This window comes from Dermacentor andersoni, chromosome 2 (assembly GCF_023375885.2).
Source record: "Dermacentor andersoni chromosome 2, qqDerAnde1_hic_scaffold, whole genome shotgun sequence".
In the NCBI taxonomy this organism is placed as follows: domain Eukaryota; kingdom Metazoa; phylum Arthropoda; class Arachnida; order Ixodida; family Ixodidae; genus Dermacentor; species Dermacentor andersoni.
In genome coordinates, this window is record NC_092815.1 from 46225241 (window position 1) to 46239952 (window position 14712).

Sequence of the window (14712 nt, forward strand, 5' to 3'; positions counted from 1 at the left end):
TGACTAACTCACGGACGTACGTGAGATTCAATTCTTTGCGTGCGTTTCTTGCGCACGTAGACAGCTTCGCGCGGGAGTTCCGCGAGATCACGAACAAGCGATAGCGGGCCGCACGCGCGCAGGCAGCTCGCATCGAAACACGGCGACAGGATTGAATTGGCTACCGCCGTATTCACATTTCCCGATAGATGGAGCTACGGGGTCCCTCTTGGCGTGCGTCGCGTACGTGTAGCTAAAAGCGTTTCAGATGGCGTGCACGTAAGATACGTAGGCTTTTCACGTTTGCGTACGTGAAGCCTACACGTACGTGTAACTAAAGCTGTCTAGTAATGCCGACAAGCACTACCATACTGATTTCTTGTTACCGTCCCCCTGATTGTGACATTACATTTACAAACGAACTTAATTCCATCATATCCAATCTATTCTCCCGTTTTCCTCGTGCTAATCTCGTGCTATGCGGCGACTTCAACTTTCCGGACATTGACTGGGAAAGCTGCAAGGCTTCAACCAGCGCTTCTAAAGATTTCCTAGAAGCAGTTCTTACGTACAATTTTAGCCAAGTAGTTACCAGACCTACTCGCAGTAATAACATTCTTGATTTAGTACTTACTACCAATAATGAACTAATAAATTCATTACAGTATGTTAAAGGTGTTAGCGATCACAACATTTTGTTTTTTAACATAGCTATTGAACTTCCTACTCCCCAGCCGTCTTCTAAATACATCCGAGATTACAATAAAGCAAACTTTGCAGAAATTAACAATGAGCTAGAATCATTTTTTGTAGACTTCCATCAATCAGCCACGTCCAGAACAGTTGAGCAAAACTGGTTACTCTAGAAACAAACTTTTGTCTCTTCTTGATGCCCATGTTCCTCTTGTACGTATTCGCGGGGATGCCGGCAGACCCTGGTATTCGAACAACCTTAAAAAACTATCTAGGAAAAAAAAAGCGCATTTTCCGCGAACTCAAACGACGCAACAATCCGCAAAAATGGGAAAGATACTTGACGGTATTGCGGGAATACACAAGTTTGCTGAGACAATCTAAACGCAAATATTTCCACCAGGATCTGTTGAGCATTCTGCGTGTCAACCCTCGCAAATTCTGGAACTCATTATCACTTAAACGTACTTCATGTCATAGTATCGCAATAATCAACTCGGACGGGTCTCCTGTTTCAGTGAATCAGCGTCCCGATGTCATGAACTCTTATTTTTGCTCGGTTTTCACTAACGAACCTCCCACTTATATTCCTACGTTGCCATCTACTCACTTTTCGGAAATGCCGGCTGTTAATATAAATACTCAAGGAATCTCCAATTTAATCGATAACCTTAAACTTTCCAGTGCGCCAGGCCCAGATGGCATAGCGGCCAAAGCTTTAAAGGGAACCAAATATCAATCTAGCCGCTTCTTGAAATTGATTTTCACTCAATCTATTGCCTCTTCCACTATTCCGAATGATTGGAAAATTAGCAATATTGTACCTGTGTACAAATGTGGTAGTCGTTCTAGTCCAAGTAACTACCGCCTTATTTCCCTAACTTGCATACCTTGTAAAATTCTAGAGCATATATTGTACTCCAGCATTGCATCTCATTTAGACAAGCACTCTTTTTTCTTTCCTAATCAACATGGATTTAGACGAGGCCACTCATGTGAAACGCAGCTGTTCGAATTCACCACAGACCTTCACCTCCACCTTGACTCCCGTTCCCAAACCGACGTTATCTATCTCGACTTTGCAAAGGCGTTTGATCGTGTCGCCCATCTACGTCTTAACGCGAAACTTGCTTGTCTTAATCTCGACCCACTTGTATTGTACTGGATTCAATGTTTTCTCACAAACCGCTCACAACACACTGTCATCGATAACCTCAAGTCGACAAGTAGGCCAGTCTTGTCAGGTGTACCATGCACAAGGCTCTGTGCTCGGACCTCTTTTGTTTCTAATTTTTATAAATGACCTCCCTAATAGCATTCTTTCATCAATTCGGTTATTCGCTGATGACTGCGTCTTGTATCGGCGCATATCCTCCCGTAATGACCAACTAATACTCCAGGAAGACCTAAACAAAATAGCAAATTGGTGCTCTATTTGGCTCATGTCCCTCAACGTTTCCAAGTGCAAGAACATGTGTGTAACTCGCAAGCGGGACATCATTAACCACCAGTACTTTCTTAATTCCACACCCTTGACTAAAGTTGACTCTTACCGTTATCTAGGCGTTACTATCACTAATCAGCTTAGGTGGTCTGCACACATAACTCAACTTATAAATGACTGTTCTAAATCACTTGGCCTACTCAAAAGATCGATTTTTCTGTCTCCTGTTCCTGTACGCAAGCTCGCCTATGAAACATTCATTCGGACTAAACTTGAATATGCCTCAGCAATTTGGAACCGTCACCAGTCCTATCTTACTAACTCGCTCGAAGCAATGCAGAATCGCGCAGCACGTTTTATCGCTTCAAACTATGACTGGCATACAAGTATAAGCGGCATTAAATCATCCCTCAGCATCCCTAGTCTAGCACTTCGTAGGAAGATTTCACAACTTTCCCTCTTCCACAAACTCTATTACAATTTCCCACACCTCAGGAACACTCTTACTTCCGCCCAACCGCTCTTCTAAGCGTCTCTTTAACAACCTGAGTCTACAACGTCTCCATGGTTCCTCAAATGCCTTCAACAACTCTTTCTTACCCAGTGCTATTGAATTGTGGAACGCGCTACCCAACAGCATAGTAAATGAAAGTAATCCAGATAAATTTAGACACCTCCTGTCATGTTTTCTAAACCCTTAACCTACAAGTACTATGCTGTTACTCTAACGTCTAAGTTCTTTATTTTTTCCACATTTCTGTTATATTGCCGGTTGTGTTGCCATTTCTACTTCCGGTTCGTACCTTACTTTTTGTTTTCTTGCCCGTCGTCTACTAGCATGCATACTAAGTTTTGTTTGCCGTTGTACTAATGAGTTAACCATTGTATAATGATGACCATAGTGTTTCTTGATGCTTTTGCCCCCCCCCCCCCCCTTATGTAATACCCCGAAAAGGATCCTTAAGGGCCAATAAATGATAATAAATGATAAACAAGTACACGTGTCAATACCCCCCTCTTAAAAAGCGTCATCGTGATGCTACAAAAATAAGAGAGCGAAAAACAAAAGGACACTTATTAAACAAAAGTAACAAAACAACGAAAAGAAACAAAGTCCAAAGTAACACAGTAAAAAAAAAATTGGAGGACGCTTAAGCTTCGCCTTCAAGAGTGGAACGGGACAGCGTTCCCGTCGACCCGCCAAGGGGTGTAAGACAATGGGCTACGGCGCAGCGACTGCGCGCCCCGCATCGGACGCGGTGAGCGTCGAGCAACGCAGCGTTCGGCGTGGCAACGAAAGGTGCGCCTGAGCAAGCGACGCACGCCTGAGCCTTAGAAACAGCTCGTTTCTAAGGCAACACCGCATTCACTAGAGGCGCTTTTGTACCGCTTTGAAGCATTGAACTCGTGGCTGAGTGGGATTCTGCTTCTGGACGCCGTGCAGTACGGACGCAGAATAGAGGGCTCCTCGAGAGCTGCGAAAGCGGCCGACGTTGGCCGTGGTACCCCGTGTTCTGCGTTGCCCAAGATTACCGTGTCATCTTGCCTCCGTTACCAACAGGTGAAGGACAAAGGCGCGCAGTTGTATTGCACTGCGACGTCACTGGACGGCCTTATAGAATCGACGACTTCCGGAAGCCCTTGAAGGATGCTGGAGTAATTCAGCAAGTAGGTGGAATTGGTGCCTACCAAATGTCGTACGTGTGGCTGCTGAACATGAAGACAGATGAGGCAAAGCAGACGCTGCTAGACGCCGGACCACTACTGGTGAAGAACCGGCCATGCCTCGTCATTGATCCAGCGAGGCAAGAACTCAGGATTAAGCTACATTGGGTCGCGTTCGACGTCACCTCTGAGACCATTCGACGAGCCTTCCGAGAGTATGGCGAGATAAAGGAAGTCATCAGTGATCGGTGGAAGGCCGAGGACTTTGAGGGCGCCGAGTCAACGACTCGTCTAGTGCGTCTTCTGCTGCGCGATGGTGTCACACCAGACCGCATCCCACATCAGATGCGTCTTGGTAGCGGCACTGCGCTAGTGGTTGTGCCTGGACGCGCCCCGTTATGCCTGCGTTGTCACAACACTGGACACATACGACGTGAATGCCGAGTGCCCAGGTGTGCTGCCTGCCGAGCGTTCGGGCATGAGCAGGCTAATTGTACTCGCTCGTACGCCAGAGTTGCAAGCGTAGGCGGTGAAGCAGACCGGAGCGAGATGCTCATGGACGAAGAGGAAGCGGAGAGCGTGGCTGGGATGGTGGCGTCTATCAGCGACGCGGCCGCAGTGACGGCGTCCAACAGCTCAGCAGGTTCGCAAGAGAACAAGGCTGCAGACGCTCGGACAGCAGACGCCACTCTGGAAGACGCTTCGACAGGAAAGTACGAAGAAGGTTCGGCAGAGCGCCCTTCTGAAACCCACTCTTTAGGAAAGCAGCTGCCACTAAGTGCGTCCGGGAGTGGTGAGAAAACAGCTGAACTCAAGACCGCAGTAAGCGAGGTCGTTGCGACGCTCGAAGACAGTGATTCGACGGATGAGGCTGCAATGGACGCCGAGACAACACCTACGAAGCGCCGACTCAGCAAAGCAAGCACGGCTTCTCAAGACACCCGGCTACGAGCAACGGAGAGGCGTGGGACCGAGCCTGGAACCAAAAAGCCTCGGGTGGCCACCAGCCATCAGCGGTCGGCGTCGCTTACACGCGGCGGCGGCAAGTCGACGCCCTGAGCGTCGACTCCATGGACTGTGTGTTGCTACAAGGCAAGGTCTGTGAGGGGAGCGCCGTAGGCTCGGTCTGGTGTCACTCGCCAATATGGAGTCATTAGAGAGGTCGATAAATATTGCAACACTTAACGTCCGAGGGCTTAGTGCCAAGAGGCGGCAAAACCAACTTTACCGCCTCGTAACGGAGCACGATCTTGATATTGTAGCCATTCAGGAGACCAAAGTAGAGAGAGAGGATCAGACAGAGCGTATGGTGCGTCCTTTCACGAGACGCTATAACGTGTGTGTTGCGCATGCTGTGGGGAGGTCTTCGGGGTGCATTTTGTTAATTCGGCAGAGTCTTGGTGCTGTAGTGCAGTCGGTGACTACCTGTGAGTCAGGCCGTTTCATTGTATCTGACTTTTCCCTGTCAACAGAAAATTGGCGAGTAATTTGTCTTTATGCACCAACTCAGGCTCAAGAGCGAAAGCTTTTTTTGAAGAAATGGAGACGTACTTGAAATGCGAGCGTAGACTAATCCTGGCGGGAGATTTCAATTGTGTCTGTACGGAACGTGACAAAACCAGTGGGAAACACAATGATGCAAGTACTGCTGTTTTGAAAGACTTGATTGCAGAATTTAATCTAGAAGACGTGGGTGAATGTCTTTGCGGTGGAAAAGCGGTCACTTTTACCCACTTTCAGGGTGCGAGCCATGCTAGACTTGACAGAGTGTACGTGTCGGCTGAACTAATTCAGTCGTGTCGAGATTATCGAGTCACACCTGTTGCATTTAGTGATCATTGTTTGGTTTGTTTCCGTGTTGGAAAGGAAAAAACAAATAGCAAAGAAATTTCCTGGGATCTTTGGAAATTTAATGCAAACTTGCTGAAAGATGACGAGTTTTGTGAGCAGTTTCTCAAGGCTATAGATAAAACAACAACTCAAAACTTAGATAGTTGGGGACATAAATGGGAAGTTTGTAAGCAAACGATTAAATTGAAAGCACTTGAAAGGGCCAGTGTTTTAAGTCACGCGAAAAAAGAACTCGAGTCCCGTCTTAGATTGAATCTGAAGCAATTACTGGAAGCTGAAAGTATACAACCCGCTTATTTCTTAGAAGACATAAAAAGCATAAAGCAGAAACTTGAGCTGATAGACCAAGAGCGATACAATGGAGCATTGATTCGAGCCAGAGCTGAAAGATGGTGCACAGGAGAAATGCCGACAAAACGTGCCTTGGGAGTCGAAAAGAAATATGCTTCCCAAAATGCAATAACAGAAATAGAACATAATGGGTTACTGTCTACCAACAAAGAAACAATAGCAAGTTGTTTTTTGGAATATTACAAAGTATTGTTTTCTCGTAGCCAAGTTGACACTGATAGATTTAAAAAAGACTTCATGTCATTGATGCCAACATTAGATAATGAAACTAAGGAAGTATTAGAATTGCCCATAACAGTAGAGGAAGTTAAGAATGCAATTGACCATTTAAATAATGGCAAATCACCGGGACCGGATGGCTTAAGCGCTGCATTGTACAAGGCGTTTAAGGGTGTTATCGCGCCTGTTTTGACTGAAGTATACAATGAGGCTTACGCGAGCAAGCATCTACCGCCGTCCTTTTTGTCAGCACACACGGTCCTAATACCAAAAACTGAAGACCCAATCAAATTACGTAACGTCACATCGTATAGGCCGATTAGCCTGACAAATATAGACCATAAAATATTAATGAAAGTATTGGCTAACAGGTTGCAGACCGTAATGAAAGATTTAGTCGGTCCACATCAAACGTGCGGAATAAAAGGAAGGACAATTATGACAAATATACACATAGCACGATCAATCCTTGAATGCTGTGACGCAATGCAACTAAGTGTCGCTATGCTGCAAGTTGACCTTGAGAAGGCATTCGACCGCGTGCCGCACGATCTGCTTCTATGTATGCTTGAATATGTGAATGTAGGCAATGTGGTCAGCGAAGGTGTGCGGATGGCTTACGCCGGATGTACGACGAGATTGATCAGTAGGTGAATACATACCAGTACAGCGCTCGGTCAGACAAGGGTGCCCATTATCACCGCTTCTTTTTTGCGTATATATTGAGCCCTTTTGTCTAAGCGTAATTAGGAACAACGCGATACGTGGATTTCAGTTACATCAAGCCGAGGTAAGCCTTCTTGCTTACGCTGATGACATTGCAGTTTTCTGTGTTGATCATGAAAGTATAATGCATACCGTTAATGCTGTTAAAAGTTTCTGTCAAGCAAGTGGTAGTGCAGTAAACTGGGACAAGTGCGTTGGGTTCTGGCATGGGGAATGGGACGTCGCACCAACGATGTTTTTGAACATTAAATGGCAAGAAACACCGACAACATACCTAGGAGTACCCCTACAGTACTACTCTGACAATGAGCCTTATTGGAAAAAACAAACAGAGGTGTTACGTGAAAATGCACAAAAGTGGAAAGGATGGGATAAGTCGATTTTCGCACGGGCCACGACGTGCAACCTATTTCTTGTAAGCAGGCTATGGTATGTAATGCATGTTTTGCATTGCAGCAGGTTAAATGTACAAAAAATGCACAGTGTTCGCGGTCTTTATCTGGAGCTCTCTATGGGAAAAAACGAGCCGAACAAATCTGTTTAAAAGAGGGAGTGATGGTGGGCTTGGTCTAGTGCATCTGTATGTGAGACAACTCGTCAGTCGATTTGTTTTTCTCAGAGATGTAGATCATACCTTTCTCAGAACTATGATTCAACTGAGGCTGGGTAAAGTGCTACCAGAGTTTGTTGTGTCTTCGGTTTGTCAGCAAGGACCAGTACGTGGATATCTAAAAGAAGTGGTGTCATCTTTCCGCTTCTTATCGGTGCGTTTTTCTTTGCAATATTTGACAGATGTGTCACGCAAAAAACTGTACAAGGACCTTGTGGATGTGTTATTTCCTGTGCCATTGTACCGTGAATTATACTGTGCAGGCAAAGGAAAAGATGTTTTGAAACGCGTTAAAAAAATGCTAGTTGCGCCAGGAGTTAAAACCTTTTTTTTTTAAGCTGCACACAGGAACCTTACCTGTTAAAACATGGTTAGAAGAAAGGGGTTTATTTGTTCCGTGGGGTACTCATTGTTTGTTATGCAAAAAACCAGAGACAATTGAGCATGTGTTTTTAGATTGCTGGGGTGGAGTGTTCTTCTGGGACATCTTACAGAGAACCTTGAAAAAAGAGTTGCCATTAAGTCCGCACGGAATCCGTTACCTCACGGTCGAAAACGACGATGGTGTGCCTTTCGATCTGGTTATGCTCCTGGGCCTGCACAGTATATGGCGAACTCGGACTGCTGTACACAATGCGGATATTGACGCTAGACCGGTTCGCGAATATTTTTGCGAATCGGTGTCCCATTTTGTCGAAGTGCAGAAGGTGCAGTCGTATGTACCAGAGTGGATTCCAAGATTAGAAATGTTGTTGCAGATGCCGAAATACTGATGGCTTGTAGTCAGCAAACAGCTGACGGTTCTCGGCACCATTATCTTGTTAATCTGTTCTTCTGATCTCGTAAACTCTGTGAAAAGCGAGGCAATAAAGAAAAAAAAATAAAATCGTGGCTGAGTGGTAGTGTCTCCGTCTCACACTCCGGAGACCCTGGTTCGATTCCCACCCAGTCCATCTTGCAAGTTGTTTTTTATTCATGAAATGCCTGCTGGGATTTATCGCTCACGGCCAACGCCGCCGACACCGACGACACCGGCTTTTCTGCGACACGAGCTCCTTAACGCTATCGCGTTAAAAAAGGAAAATCCAAAGGTCAGCTACGCAAAGTCCCAAACTTCATTAGCGCTGGTTAAACGGCTTAAGTTGCACAACGTGGACTATTTCAGGTCGCGAGCGGCGCCGCTATGACAGCGAAATGCCGTCTGGTACGAAAAAAAAAATATATATCACAAGAGCGGTACTTCCACGTGATTGTCTCCGAAAGGGGAACGTAGCAAAAATCGATTTGCTATTGGCTCCAGTGTTACCTAAAAGTGCTACAATGACCCATTCTTAGTTAATAATTCATCTCAGATAATTCAGTATCTTAAGGAGAACATCAATGTTCCGTACAAGGGTTTCTCTATTTATATTAAAGATTTATATTATTCCATTCCACATCACGCGCTCACGGGCATTGTTGAAGAAGCCATTTTTGAATTTGGAGCTGTGGCGTTCCAGAATGAGTGTGGTGTCACTGTTAACGGTTTTTTGGATGTTCTAACAATTTATCCTAACTCTACTTTCGCTGAATGGAACGGAAAAGTTTATCTGCAACAAAGCGGCGCGCGTATCGGTTCAGGCATTGCCCCTATTCTGAGTGATCTGTTCTTGGGGCATTTAGATAGAACGATTGAAGCTCTTTTATCTGGCACACATGTAGTAAAATGTTTTCGGTTTGTCGATGATTATCTCATTCTGTTAGACTGTAATGATGCCGGCTTTGATCCATCCCTCGAGCAGACACTGACGCTGTTTACACTGACGCTGTTTGACGTTCAATGCCTGTAACCTCTCACTCTCACGCACGAACGTCCTGAGAATGATCCCTTAAGGTTTCTCGATTTGAGGTTTTTTTTTTTTTTAGGCGAGCATGTGTGTTGGAAATATGAGCCCCGCGCTAAAAAACCCCTGCTGCCTTTTTTCATCAGCCCATAGTAAATTGGTCAAATGCGGCATTGTTCAGGCATGCTTGAAAAACGCCTCGCTGAAATCCTGTTACCACTCGGTACAAGAAAGCTTCAACTCGCAGATAGCTCGTTTGAAGGCTGTTGGCTATCCCAGCTGCCTTATTGTTTCCGTTTCAGATACGCTGCGTGGGAAGTTGCAATCTTGTGATGCCCTTCCCGGCCCACGTGATACTGTTCGCAGGAATCTAGCAGTCATCCCATACATCCACGCCATCTCGCATAAACTAAAGGAAATAAGTCAAAGGGCGGGAGTTTCGGTCGTTTATTTCGCGCCCCATAATTTAGCGGTTATCGCAGAGGGCAACTGCGTTTGCAAACCATCCCTAGCATTGACTGCTAAAGAACTTGCATTCCTGGGATCTGTATATGGGAGGCCGCCTTAAGCCTTGGCTCGGCCATGGTGCGCTCTTATTTATTTGTGATGACCATGTTGTCTTGCACGATTTCAACTGATTATGGTCAAGTGCGCAAGAGTATATATACATACTTTTTCTGTAATAAACACCAGTTGGAAGCTTGCGTTTGTCCTTGTCGCCCTTTTGTGTCCCGTGTCCACTCTTGCGCTAGTCACTTCAGCTCTGTAGGACCGTTCGTCTGCGGGTGGTAGGTAGTTGCCCTCCTGTGGCTTGTCTGGCTGTACTGCAGAATGGCTTGGGTGACCTCCGCTGTAAAGGACGTTCTTCTGTCAGTGATGAGGACTTCTAGGGCGCCATATTGCAGCAGTATGTTCTCGACGAAGAATTTCGCCACTTCGGCTGCGCTGCCTTTTGGCAGAGCTTTCGTTTCAGCGAAACGGGTGAGGTAGTCCGTCGCCACGACGATCCACTTATTTCCGGTTGTTGACGTCGGAAAGGGCCCCAGCAAGTCCATCCATATCTGTTGAAATGGTCGGCAAGGAGGCTCGATCGGCTGTAGTAATCCCGCTGGCCTTGTCGGTGGTGTCTTGCGTCGCTGACAGTCTCGGCATGTCTTGACGTAACGGGCAATGTCGGCGGTCAGGCGCGGCCAGTAATACTTTTCCTGTATCCTCGATAGCGTCCGGGAGAATTCGAGGCGCCCAGCGGTCGGTTCGTCATGTAGGGCGTGCAGTATTTCTGGACGCAGCGCTGAGGGAAAAAGAAGGTAGTTGGCGCGGACTGGTGCGAAGTTCTTCTTTACGAGTAAGTTGTTTTGAAGCGAGGACGAAGACAATCCTCGCTTAAATGTCCCAAGGACAACGCCGGTGTGCGCTTCCAAATACTCGAAGAGGCTTTTTAGCCCCGGGTATGCTTGTTGCTGTTCAGCGAAGTCTTCCGCGTGTATTATTCCAATGAAGGCGTCGTCATCCTCGTCATCTTGCGGCGGCGGGTCAATGAGGGCTCGTGATAGGCAATCGGCATCAGAGTGTTTTCGTCCGGACTTGTACGTTACAGCGATGTCGTATTCTTGTAGTATGAGGCTCAACCGCGCCAGCTGTCCTGAAAGGTCCATTAAGTTCGCTAGCCAACACAACGCGTGGTGGTCGCTGACGACTTTGAATGGCCTGCCATATAGGTAAGGGCGGAATTTCGCTGTAGCCCAAATGATGGCGAGGCATTCCTTTTCGGTCGTAGAATAATTGCCTTCCGCTTTTGACAGTGACCGGCTAGCGTAAGCTATCACCCGTTAAGTCCGTCTTTCCTCTGGACTAGGAGAGCACCGAGGCCTATACACTCTTAGGCAAAGTTACACCCTTTGGTTTGCCCCTTCTGCCACACAACAATAATCGTTATCTGCCTTGATGCGTTTCCTTTCTTTAACGCTGCGAGCCCGGTACATTCCAGTAACGAACGGCACCGCGTTATCTGCATAGAACAGTTTACACCCTTTGGAGTGCCTCTTCTGATAACGCCTCTTCTGAATGCCTCTTCTGATTTCGGTATCGGCGTCGTTGTCGAAGTGCGCAAGTACTGAAGGCGAATGCATGCGTCGTTTGAGTTCTTGGAATGCGCCGGCCTGCGGCGTTTCCCACTTGCACTCGACATCACATTTATGGTATCTTCGACTGGTCGCCTGTATGCCCCGAAGCAGAGTCGGGTAGATCGGGCGTTTCCCGAGCTCAAGGGTAGAGGACAAGCGCCGCAAGCCGAACGTGCGACTCGCCCTCGGAGGAGGAAATTGCCGATGCGAAACCACGTGACTACTGCCAACGTCCGATGATTCGCCTATCCAAAGCTCCCGGCGCTGCCGGAAAAACCGGCGGACGTGCCGGCGGGACGAGCGTTCGTCGAGACGCCAGCATGCAGTGGCCTAGGTTGCCAAGGTTACGGTGGGCCGTCGCCAACAGCAGCGACGCGGCGCTGCGATGACGTTTCAATTAGTTTCAATCTCGATGACTGCTCCGACGACAGGGCTCGGAGCGCTCAGAGCGCTCCGAGATGGAGGAGAGCAATCGAGAAGAACCAGCCGAACGCAGGGCGCGCACCCTCTTTCAACCAGCCGAAGACAACGCCGCTCGCGAGAGCGCTCCAGAGCGCTCAGAAACGACCAGCCGAAGATAGCATTAGTTAGATGTGTCAGCGGCTCAGCGATGCGTGAAGAATTCTTGACAAAGTGCCTGTAGTAGGCACACATGCCAAGGAATCGACGCACTGCCTTCTTGTCGATGGGCTGCGGTAACATTGCGATGGCAGCTGTCTTCTGCGGGTCAGGGCAAACTCCATATTTGCTGATGACGTGGCCCAGGAACAGAAGCTCACCGTAAGCGAAGCGGCACTTTTCCGGCTTCAAAGTGAGCCCTGATGACTTAATAGCCTCTCGTACTGTTGTAAGCCGCCTAAGGTGATCGTCTAAATTTCTGGCGAAGACGACGACGTCATCCAAGTAAACAAGACAGGTCTGCCACTTCAATCCTGTTAATTGATTGATTGAAAACTTTATTGTTCCACCGAGCTGGGGTGCCCGCCTCTTAACCTACACGTAGGTGGGGAGAGGACGAAGCAGTCCCCGCGCGTTGAAGACGGTCTCAACGTCCAGGCGGATTGCTCGACGCTGGTCGTCTTCAGCTTCGCTCTGGAGCAAGGCCTCCCAGGCTTCCCTACTGTAACACCGTGTGCATGACGCGCTGGAACGTTGCAGGCGCCGAGCACAGTCCGAATGGCATGACCTTGAACTCGTAGAGGCCGTCTGGCGTGATGAAGGCGGTCTTTTCGCGATCTCTCTCGTCGACTTCGGCTTGCCAGTAGCCAGACTTGAGATCCATCAACGAGAAGTATCCAACGAGCTAAGTAGTGCCTATCGCCGCACCGCCTGGCCCACTCAACGGTATTCTACTACACTGTAAATAGAGCCGCCCTGGCCGTTCCGGCGCAGTTTGGCGCAGGAATTGGCGTTTGTATCAAAATAGCGCAATTGGTGCAGGAGTCCCGCCCCAGTAATCATTCTCCGCACGGCCTCATGAGCGACAAATAACGGCAGCAATGGATGGCCGCCATTCGGCGGGAAAGTTTTTGTCACGCTTTCTTCATATATGTGATATGATTTGATTGCCAATAACTTGGCTTCTGCTAAACGTTTTGAAGTACTTTTTGCAGCAAAGTATTTCGAAATCGTAAGTTTTTTTCAAATGCCCGCATTTCTCAACTTCGATAAGAAGCGGTTCAGGGCCCCTTAACGAGAAAGCTTTAGCTTGCGCTCTATTCCGAAGCTGCCAATATTAATACACACGTAAATCGCAGTAATGCTTTAATGATAACATCGGGCCTATTTTAATGAAGTTGTTGCATTCGAGAGAAAAAGCAATATTTTACTGATTCTTGGAAGCGGAAATTTGGATGTATACGGCCTGAATGCTTTGCAAAAATTGACGAAAGTCGGAAAGATAGAAAAGAACATAGAAGCAAGAACTTTGCAGATCTATCACCCTTAACCAAGAACAGATAACGCACCTCTGTAAGCTGCTTCCGTTAGGAGAACCAAAGCGGACAAATGTGGTATATTAATGTATATTTTACGTTAATTTGTTACAGTCTTTACTAGGGTTTTGCAAAAGTCCTACTCACATATTAATGGTCCATTTAATAGCCATGTATCATACCTCAATTTTGTCCTCTTTAGATGTACTATTGTGTGCAATCTGCAAAATTTTGATATCGCGATTCATTGCCGAGATATATAATGGTAAACCTTGATAGTTGCGTTTTCTGAAAAGCTGCGATTTTCAGCAATGTTTATTGATACCAAACGACCTAAATAAACAAATTCGCTACAGACGGTCAGCATGGATTATAACTTTCTTTTAAATGCGACAAATCTCATGAAGTTTGGTGCAGTGGTTGCCGAGAAAAACGATTTCTCCTTTCCCATGTATTTAGATAGGAGCCCCCTCCCAAATTAAAGCTTCGTCATAACTAGTGCTAATCAGCGTCACCGCGAATATGGACACATCAAAACAGCTTTCGAAGCACAGTTCTTGGCAACTTGTTCGAAACAGCGAAAGAAGCAAAATCAAACGAACGGCTGACAAAGTTTCGAAATCGCGGGACGCGACATTATTCGCATCAGAGTTAATCGCCAGAAAACCAAGTGACTGACGGATGTCGTGAAAATATCGGGTATCTCGCTACGTAATAACGTATTGACACTAACGCTATATACTACTCATGCTATTCTTTCTTTACTTTCTTTAGCGAGAATCGTACTTTACCTCGTGTTCGTCCTTGAATTTCGCCCAAAAAACATGAGACGTGCTTGTCAACTTCCTTCTTCGAGCGAAATATCGTCGCCTTCTTCGGTGGCTGTCGAAAAAATTATTTGCAGAATCAGGAGCCCAAAAAAAATACGACGCGGTCAAAAAGACCTCCACGCGTATACTCTCCGGCGCGGCGCGGCGGCGACGGAGCCGGAGCACATTATGCGTGCCTCGGGCGTGGGCAGGCTCGCGCGGCAAGCGGCACGCCCTTCCGCGGCAGCGAGTTAACAAGAAAGTAGTGCACACCTGAAACGCCATTAGTTGAGAAACTAAACAGCTCACGAAATGAACAAGAGAGAATGTAAACGACTTGATTTTGCAGTAGATCATTTTGGAACTGAAAATTCGGTTTAGTCCGAAGTTTGGTCGTCTGCCGGTCGGCAGATAAGATAGCGGAAGGAAATATTGCGTAAGTCGCATGTAGAGATGTGCGCCATATAGAGATGTGTATGTAAAAC

At 47.0% G+C, this 14712-nt stretch overlaps 2 protein-coding genes across 2 annotated transcripts in view; one reads left to right on the forward strand and one right to left on the reverse strand.

Annotated features, from left to right (window-relative positions):
• Nucleotides 1-14408, reverse strand: part of LOC126542358 (uncharacterized) — a 127176-nt gene extending 112768 nt beyond the window's left edge. Inside the window, exon 1 of the mRNA XM_055077199.1 lies at nt 14210-14408. The gene's annotated coding sequence lies outside the window, so the exon portion shown is untranslated. The remainder of the gene's footprint in view (nt 1-14209) is intronic.
• On the forward strand, nt 3719-10169 carry LOC140216091 (uncharacterized). Its single transcript, XM_072286395.1, has one exon. It carries the CDS (start codon nt 3809-3811, stop codon nt 4838-4840), a length of 1032 nt encoding a protein of 343 aa, XP_072142496.1. The 5' UTR covers nt 3719-3808; the 3' UTR covers nt 4841-10169.
• Nucleotides 14409-14712: the final 304 nt, after the last annotated feature.